The sequence below is a fragment of the Bacillus rossius genome, chromosome 3 (genome assembly GCF_032445375.1).
Source record: "Bacillus rossius redtenbacheri isolate Brsri chromosome 3, Brsri_v3, whole genome shotgun sequence".
Classification (NCBI taxonomy): domain Eukaryota; kingdom Metazoa; phylum Arthropoda; class Insecta; order Phasmatodea; family Bacillidae; genus Bacillus; species Bacillus rossius.
In genome coordinates, this window is record NC_086332.1 from 96,176,607 (window position 1) to 96,186,770 (window position 10,164).

The 10,164-nt window shown below is 34.9% G+C and overlaps 1 protein-coding gene across 1 annotated transcript in view; it reads left to right on the forward strand.

Annotated features, from left to right (window-relative positions):
• LOC134531054 (protein arginine N-methyltransferase 1-like) overlaps positions 1-7,990 on the forward strand; it is a 38,975-nt gene extending 30,985 nt beyond the window's left edge. The window contains exon 5 of the mRNA XM_063366567.1: positions 4,505-7,990. Within this exon, the coding sequence (XP_063222637.1) occupies positions 4,505-4,888 (384 nt within the window). The 3' untranslated portion in view covers positions 4,889-7,990. The remainder of the gene's footprint in view (positions 1-4,504) is intronic.
• The last annotated feature ends 2,174 nt before the right edge of the window (positions 7,991-10,164 follow it).

A 10,164-nucleotide genomic window follows, 5' to 3' on the forward strand; every position in this document is an offset into this window, starting at 1 on the left:
ATACCATAAAAAAAGAAAACACAACCCAACGAAAAACAATATACGTAGAGGCAGATTGCATTCTGTAGTTCCACATTTCGCCACCAGAGGCGTGAAAATTTTAATTATTGGAAGTGTATTGATGCACAGAACCAAACATCCGTTGCATGTTTACACAAATGGACGCTAGAGGCGCGCCCGTGATGTAAATATTTCTTTACTTCAGCTCAAGCGCCAGTATTGCTGCTGACGCTGTGTTCATCTCTGATTTTTCGGTGTGTTTATTTTAATTTCTTACAATGGTGAAGGGCGATAAATTTGCTAAGTTCCGCAAACGTTTTGGGCATTCCGATAGTAATTAAAATTCGTATTAACCATTATAATTATATGTACAAATACTTCTGTATGGGACGAAAACCAACTTCGAATTACATGTTAACCGTATTTCGTATAAAACAAAGTTTGTACCATTTAAAAGCCTATTCTGTTTGCCGGGACCAGAAAATTGCTTCATATAAACGGGAACTTTTTATTAAACGGGTTCGTATTAATGAGACTTGACCGTAATAACGTGTCTGTAAAAAAACAATTTTGTAGGTTAGGTTCGAACGTATTTTATTATTTATTATGCTTACGTAATTTCAAAATTAAATACGGAAATTTTTCTTTCAGGATAAATTGGAATTTCATATGACAGTTTTTATTCACAGTTTCAGTTATTGATATGGTTTTGGATGGTTCTAGTCTAATATCTCTTAATAATTGCATCATGTTTGCTTTGTGTTCCGCCAAATAATTTTTCGTCTAAACAGGCAGACGCGTTTGGTATTTTTAAAACATTTAAACTAAAATAATGGCAGTGTGTGTGTAATGTTCAACATATAAGAATACAACTATCAATATCAAATTTAGTTTCCATATCAAATTGAGTTGTTACCGGTACCAAAAAAAATTATCTTTTTTTTTTTTTTCCCCTTCTTCGAGAAATTATTTTTCTCGCTCGCTGTTCGAGAATGCAATATTTCTCGAAGTTTTTCTCGAGGTTCGAGATCTTGCACAACACTACTTATAATGTAATTTACATGGCAAATTTGGTTATACTTGTTGTTTTTTTAGGTGTTTCCTACTTCAATACTATTGATTTTTTCATTTTGACATTTACTTTTGCAGTTGATTAGGTTAGGTTTGCTATGATGTGTAATTCATAACCATTTGTTTAAATTAGGGCTGGGCCGATGCCGATCACCGATCACAATAATCGGCAGATGTTAACACATCGGCATCGGTACCGATCTGCAAATTATATACCGATCACCACACGCCGATCATTACATACTAAATCAAAATTAATAAATACTGAATTAAGCTTAAAAATGCAAAGTTGTACGTTTCAAATTTACTTACAAAATAATTAAATAAGGTAGGCCTACAATCACGTATCAACAAAAACACGAATTTACAGTACAGTAGAACCTCGATGATACATTCCTGTTTCATACATTTTCCCATGTTAAACGCCGATTAATTTTGGTCCCGCCGAAAGTAATATATTTACAATGGTTTATTTTCCCTGAACATACACAAATAAAATATTTAATTTCCCGTTTCATACGGTTTTACGAAGTGGAAAAGCCCCAAAATTCACAAATGGTTTTTTTTAAATGCTTTTATTTTTAAAAACGTCCATTGTTTACCTTTGCAAATGTAAGAAAATAAAATTACTGCGCCACAGATATGGATAGCATCAGGAAGAGTGTGCACTTCACTAGTAGCATCTATGGCCAGCAGCGAAGCAAGACTAGTGGCGCAAACTAGCAATGATTATGAAAACGGTGCACGATCTTTAACAAGGCATGGATCTCATATTTTGTGCATTCATTAATCTTTGAACTAATATACCCGTTTGTTATTGTTTCCTTACGATCAGATTGTTTTGTATTCTAAGTTTCTAAAGTTAAAATTTTATTGAAAATTGTTCTGTTGCATAAAGTTGTTCGTAAAAACAAACAAACATTTCTGATATTTTTTTCCAATAAATAGCCTATTTTTTTCTTTTTTTCTTATTTAGGCTTGGTGACTTTTCCTCCTCCTCATCCTCCTTCCACCCCCCCCCCCCCCCCCCCCCCCCACCACCCCACCCCCACCAAGAAAAGACTTTATTACAATTTGTAGGCCACTGTTTCTCATTTCAGTTTTACTTGATTATGTACTGTATTTTACATATCTGGTCGTTTTATTGTATGTACAGTCAAACCTCTATCTATCGTTTTTCAGGGGACCAACAAAAAAATTCAGTAGATGCGGACATTCAATAGATGTGGACTTCACTCTTAGATTTTGAAAAAAATATTTCAACCTCAAAATTAGTGTCAGAAATATATCAGTTACTTGTCATTAAAGTTTAATCATTTGAAAAAAAATAAAAATGGAAGCATTTTACTTAATTCAATTTACACTTGCAAAATAAACATACGCACAATAAACCTACATGGAAATTAAAGTCTTTTTCAATATCCTGAAGTCTGAAATGTTTACTCATGCCATCAAATATAGATGTGTACTGAAGAAGCCGATTTTGCCAATATTTAGTTGAATCGGCATTTCTGCCTACTTCCGATACGCTTGTTAATTTTCGGCCGATATTACTGAAAAAACGTGAGAGACTGCCATAACCTAAAAATCCACGAGTACCCTTTTCACTTTTCGTAGTAGTACTGCATTCTTTCAGATCACATTATTTCTTCGCAACATGTGCTAACCGTACATATAAAAATTTAACATGCTTTTTTTTTTCAGTAATGTTCTTTAATTTTAATGTGTCTTAAATAAATACGTACATTACCATCACGGTAAATATAGATCTTGGTTGTTACGGTCACTATAGTTCAAATGTGGTAGCTATCGTGCTTCTGTAGTATTATGGTATCAACAAAGAATCTGTAGTTCTTTTTATGGTAATTATCGTAAGATAACAATTGGATTTGTACTGTACTTATGGTACATCATCCATATTTCTTCGTAAGTTGTTCATTTGTCTTTTCTTCATGTTTACGTGCTCCATTACTCGGCTGCAGATTTAAGGTGATTTTTACTTATACAATCGTTACTGTTATTATGACGGTTTCTGTCTAAGAAATGGTTATTTCTGCAAAATATTTATGGTTAAACGATCATTTATTATAATTTATAGTGACGGGACCACATATTTTGTACGATCAATGCGGACAAAACGATAATTCGAACATCGGTACAAGCGGACTTTTTTAACCTTAGTTGTATGGCAATTTTGGCGGGACCGTAGAAAGTATACGATAAACACGGACAATCGATACATGCGAGTTCGATAGATAGAGGTTTGACTGTATATATAATGAAATGATTAATTCATACCTTCCATTAATATAATGCAATTAATTAAATTACACACATGTAGTTATGTTTAATCTGATACTGTGCTGGTATGCTAGATTGAAGAAAAAAAATATCGCCTTTCCCTTTTCTTAAACTTTCCCGCATCATACACCATTTTTGTGCCCTCCGTTGAAAAGTGTATGACAAGGGTTCTACCGTATTAATTTGCATATGGGTATTTTTAAAACATGCCAAACCATTAGTTTACGAGTGGGAAGGTCTATAAATAGAAGAAATAGGAAATACTTAGCTTACATTATATTATCGTTCATTTTTAAAAACCAATGAACAATTTTTCTTCTGTCAGAAGTGTTAAATAAATGGTAAGTTATCATAAGGTAACTTTTTTATTAATATTTTTTTTAGATTTTTATTATTAACATCAAACAAGCTATACAATTCTTAATTTTTCTGATCAGTGATCGGCAATGATCGGCGCCAGTCATCGGTGCAAATGATGGTATCGGAATGATCGGCAAATTTAGTGATCGGCCCAGCCCTAGTTTAAATCCATTCAAGTATTTCTATATAATGTAGTTAACCTAGCGTGTCTTTACTAATTTAAAAGTGCTACCTATAAATTTTTTCCAGAAAAAAACTTTCAGCATTACCAATAATTAATTTTAATAGGGTAAGTTTGCTAGTTAGTGTTTTCTTCCGAGAATAGAGGTTTTATCATGTAATTATTAATTTATTTTGGAATGAATATGTTTTAAGATGAAAATGGGACATTTAAACAGCTTATACAACCTTCTTTTCCTGAAGAAACATCAACATCACTTGGCACTGCAGAATTGTTATTGTATGAAAGGTCAGGGAAATTTGTTAATTCAGGTCTGGAAAACCAGAATAGTCAGGTTACCCTATGATAGTAAAAAAATTTGGAAAGAAACTTTTTTTGAAAAGTCTATAAATTTGTTCACCAGGTACTTGTAGACATCTTGTAAACTCTCAAATTAATATTTTAATAAGATAAGTATTTTTTTTAAATTATAAATTGTAAATAATATAATTTCAAATATGTGTGTTGTAAAACGTTTCTCATAAACAATATTGTTGCCTTCTGATGTGGCCATACGAGCTGTTCTCTGATGGTGATGGTTGCTGCTTGCAGGTGGTGACCAACGCCTGCCTGCTCAAAGAGGTGGACCTGTACACCGTCAGGAAGGAGGACTTGGACTTCAGCGCAGAGTTTCACCTGCAGGTGCGTCGCAATGACTACATCCAGGCACTGGTCACCTTCTTCAACATAGAGTTCACCAAGTGTCACAAGCGCATCGGCTTCTCCACTGCACCGGAGGCCCCCTACACCCACTGGAAGCAAACGGTGTTCTACTTTGACGACTACCTGACGGTGAAGCGTGCGGAGGAGATCCACGGCCGGTTCTGCATGAGGCCCAACGCCCGCAACAACAGGGACCTTGACTTCACGATAGAGCTGCAGTTTGATGGCGAACTGAGCCAAGTGCATGAGACTAACGTGTATCGCATGCGCTAGAACATTTTGTACTTCCCATTGGTCACCTCTTCCCAGTGAGGTTAGCAGGAGCCTCCGATAGTCTAAGCAACATGGTGTTACGTTGGTAACCATTGTATTTACAATCTTCTCATCATTAGACGTAGCAGGAATGCTATCGTTATTCAATAGCAGGTTGTGCAGAGACTATGCCAGGCTCTTGCGCGAGGTACCTCAATACGTTCTGTTTATTTGTGTTCTCCAGTCTTTTATACGTTACTTGTAAAGTGTGTGAAATGTTCTTCAGAAGTTTTTAACAGCTTTGTGAATTTTGAAATAAATTTACATTTATCAAGGAGATGCTTACAGTTACCCATGTATTTCTTGTGATTCATTTAGATGTTAATTGTGTATTAAATTTTAGACCATGTGTAATTTAGTGTCATTTAAAAATTATCTGTACTTTGGTATACAATTTTTTTATTTCAAAGTGCGTTGTAGATTTTGGTTTGTATTATCCTAAATGCATTATATTGTTGTAGAATAATGATTTTCAAGAAATAGTTATGATATTATACAGAACCTCTTTACCAATGAAGGAATAAATTGCTACTTGCAGTATATTTTAGCACTTAAAAAGTTTTTTGTGGTTAGGAAAAAAAACCTAATTCAATTAGGTACAGTGGAATCTCACTACTACGAGTGCAGTCTATTACAAGATATTAAAAAGGTGTGTGTATTTCGTAATACACCATTATAGTACAAACTATATTTATGAGTGTTTCAGTATTTCAAAAAATAAGCGACAGTTCAAAGTTATGAGATATTACTGTGCAGCTGTCATTCACAAAGCAAATTGAGAATGAGATTGCTGAAAATGAAAAAGGGGGAGGGAGAGAGAGAGTGCAGCCTGTATGGTTGGGAAATTCCCATTAAGGGCCCTGCTTGCGTGGACGCATACAGTGTGCAGACTTCAGGGAAAACAACGCGATTTGAAAACTACTCTAGATATCAGAGTGGGGTCTGTTTACGAAAAGTATTTAAGAATTAGCTGAGGACTAATAAGTAGTTTAGATTCTGGATTAAGTTTTTAAACTGTTTTTTTGATTAGAGTGAAATTAGGTAATATGCATGTTTTCAGAGAATTTTTTAGGCATATAACAACCGGTACAGGTTTTTGGTAGCCCTTAAGGGACTTTCATTACACCTTTATTTTAATTTCTCCACCATCTAATGTTACGGTCCCCGCTCAGATATCATAGTTGTCCTATGGACGACGAGAAGACTGCATGACAGTACAGAGCCTAGAGGAGATGCCTGCTAGAAACACCAGCAGGCGTCACTCTTATCCCGCCTCACTAACACACATACACCCCTGACGAGGCGGGCCCCTTATCTAGGAAGAGTAAAAGGATGAGTAGGGAAAGTATAGGAAGATGTGTTCTGAAATAATATTGTGATTTGCTTATGGGAAATTTCCGCAGCCTACTCTCTCTGCATTAAAACATTACATCAGCAGATTTGTCTTGTTTTCTCTAGTGCTTAGGTTCAGCTGAACATGTAGTTTTTAAATAAGGGTGTTTTCAGAGTTGATAGTAAAGGTTCAAAACTTCTAGTGCATGCAGAGGGCTGGCACAGCATCGTGGTGAGATCACAAAGGGAGGGTAGGTCGTAGGAAAGATTGTTGGGATGGTGCGGTGGTATCCCCTGCCTTGCAGCTCTTGGCTCCATGCAAGTCCTTTATCTGTGTATCAGGCTATCAGGCTGTGTTGCCATGGTGTTGCCACTGTGTGCAGAGTCCAGAAGGTGCTTGCTATCACAGTCTCTCTTTTTAACACTTCTACATAATATTTGCATTATGGTTGTCACTTAAAATATATAACTTCAATATTTGTACAGTTACAGAATTATAAAAGCTCAGTATCTTAGGGAGAAAAAAAACTTTGTAGAAAGCAGTTATTTGCCAATAAAATCAAAAAGGTTTGATACATAACAATTAGTAGTTTGTTTTATTCAGAATATGGTTTGCGACTATTTTTGTTCTCTGTGATGCACAGTTTTAGGCTAATAGTGTGGTTGGGCCTTTATTTTTGTTATTGCGTGTACTCCTTGCTAAAAGAATATCTTGTGTAATTGTCAGCTCTCGTAGTAAAGATTCATTGTACTGAAGATGATTAGTAGGTTTTAATTTTACTCTCATTTATTTGCCCTTTGTTTTTTGATGCGAAACATCTTAGCTCTCTGTATATGGTATTTGGTGGGAGTAATTTGTGAATGCAACAGAAGTGCAGGAACATAAATGTGTAACAGCCAGGGTGCTGCCATCTATGGTGGATGGCATAAACCAAAGTTCATGAAGACAAAGGTAAACTTAGAATATAAACTGTTTCATGAATTTTAACAAGCTGGGCAGTATTTTAATAAAATTCCTTGTTGAAAGTCAAGTCCAAAGTAAAGGTTCAGTATTTGTTCAAGTCTTTTTCACTTTTATTGGAGCTGTATCATTATATGATTTAAAATTTTGGTCTGCTAATCAAATGATTCAATAGTCGGCAGCGAATTTTAGCAGCGGGAGCAGAAACATGTGATTTACGTCCAGAAATACAGTTGAAAACACAATTTGCGCATATTTATCATGCTCAGCATTATTTTAAAGAATTCTTCATTACTTTTTGAGTCAGAGGCCCAAGTTTTGTATTATAAGTGTGTTTGCAACATGAGAACATAATGAATTTGCTCATTACCGAGGTTAGATGTGACACATTGTAGTTTTCACCAATACCCACATTTTGTCTTGGTATCTCTTATTCAGATGAGATCCAAGCCAGTTATTCACTAGCTACAAAGCTATCATGTCATAAAATGTGTGCAGGACTTACAATAAGTACAAGTAAGTAGTGGAGCAAAGATGGAGCTTTAATTTTTTGTACCAGATGTTAAATTTCTTTAGAAGTAATGTTGGTAGATGATCCCAGATGTAGCTGCCACTACAGCAGTTGAATTTTTGAGAAAAAATGTACATATTTTTTTTCACTTGTGCAGATTAGAGGTAGTCTAAAAAAAACTCAATTTTTTTTTTTTTTTTTTTTTTTGAAAAGCAGTATTCAATGAACTTGTAAACAATAAATTTTTTTGTGAAACTTACCAAGTATTTTTATTTATCACACCTAGTTTATCCAGACATGTAACATTAGTTAATGGATGTTTTGATTAATTTTACTGTGCCAAATTATCCAAAAATAAATAATGCTTTTTCTTGACCTGAAGTAGAATTAATCTTCTATCAGTCTTTTTGTCTTGTAGTATGTCATCACGTGTGGAAAAAATAACCAGATTAACTCGAACCAAACCTTTATATTACGAAGTCATTCATAAGATTTATTAAGGGGGTACGGATTACCCTATGCTTGCAATGGTAATATAGGCTTTACATAACAAACATTTTAGATAAATCTATGAAAGCTATTTGTTCCAGATTTTTACAGGTTGTAAGTATATATTTCATATTGATGCTGAAATAACAATATCATTAAACAATGTAAATTTTATATTTTATATATTTTTTTTACTTTTGTTGTAATTTTTCAAAGATATTATTTCAGTATGCATAGAACCACATTATCAAGACATTCTGTTAGGTTCGTCTCCCAGCATTAAACCAAAGTTTGAAAAAAGATGTTTTTAGAAAATGGCCTTCAAAGTTGGCAATCAGGGCATGCTTGCTCCATAACTAGGATTGTCTATGTCCTCTTCCATTTCACTCTCAAGCTTCCTTTTGGCATTCCTCCTAGCCTGTCTGATCTTTTTGTGCAAATTTCTGACACTCATTTCAGCTTGCCTAAGTCAATTTGTAGCATAGCATCAGCAGTGCGAGAGCCAATACTCAACCCCAGTTCTTCCAATACCTTACATTTTGTAATATTTCCTTGATTGAATGATGCTACCGCATCATAAACAATAAAATGAAGGGTCTTTATTTGCACAAACACAGTTTTGGGTAACCTACTCCATATGATGCTATTCACACATTCATTTGGCTTCTGAGTACAACCATGAAGACACTTTTTCAGGAGATTGATCTCTGACAGATCCCGAAAAATTGGTTTTACCTCTTCCATTATGGCGAATGGTAAACTGTGAGGATGGTTAAAAGTTTTACCTGTAATTTTTCCTCTGTTATATTTACACCATGATTATTCTCCTTTTGTACACAGCATGTTGCGAGTTGTCATCAGTCGATGAAATGTGACAAAACAGACCAGACAGCTGTCCTCATTTCTCCACACTTTCAGTATTATGTCTTATTGCAAGTCCATAATAATTCTGGATAATATCAATGGTGGAGTCTGTCAGTCTGTTTTTACCATCTAGTGTTCTTCCATCACTCAACTTTTTTCCTTTCATGCTTGCTTTCAGTCGTCTCAGTCTTGAACCCATTCGCTTTTGAACATGTCCAACACATTCCAGTTTTGTAATTTGTACACACTCGCCATATGGTTTAATTTTTTCAATTGCCTTGAATGCTTTTGAGTCACCATCCCCTAAATAGCGCACATATCTTGTATTATACAGTGACAATGAATGCTCAAAAATCTCTTTCACCCCAGAAACCTCCATACCCACCACTTGATCCACTGTAGTTTGATGAACACCACTCTTCATGATGATTTCCTGGTAATCCTTTGCATTTACAGTGTTTAGACATGATTGCAATGTCAATTACCTTTCCTGTATCTACACTTGTGGCTGAAACTATACCATTTAGTGACGTATGTCACTGTTTCTGCCAAGAGCCATCAAACGCCACAGTTAAGTCACGATCCATGTTATATTCTTCAACAGCTTCCTCAACAACCTCCTTCATACTTTTCATAGCAATATCCTCCACAGCAGATCCTACCACATTTACATGTCGATCAAATTTTGATGGTGGACTTGGTAAATTCATGGCACCAGCGGCTCTTCCCTTGCCTATTGCGTGAACTAACCTAATATTTACTTGAAATCTGCTTATCAGGATTTTTTACATTTATATTAGTAGAACTGGAAAATGTCTTGTAATTACAATGTTTACAAACTATTTCTAACTCTGCAGCCAGGCCTATATGTTTGTTTACATTCACATGCCATTTTTAGCACACTGCTTGCATAAAACATTATTCTGAAGTATCTCTGACAGTATAGAAATATCAATAACCTCAAACATGTCACTTCCTGTATTTATGTTATGGTATTTTTTTCACTTCGCCTAGTTTTTTATACAAGAGTTTTAAAAAACATGATGCACAGAACTGGAACAGTCTCCTTTTAGGTTATTT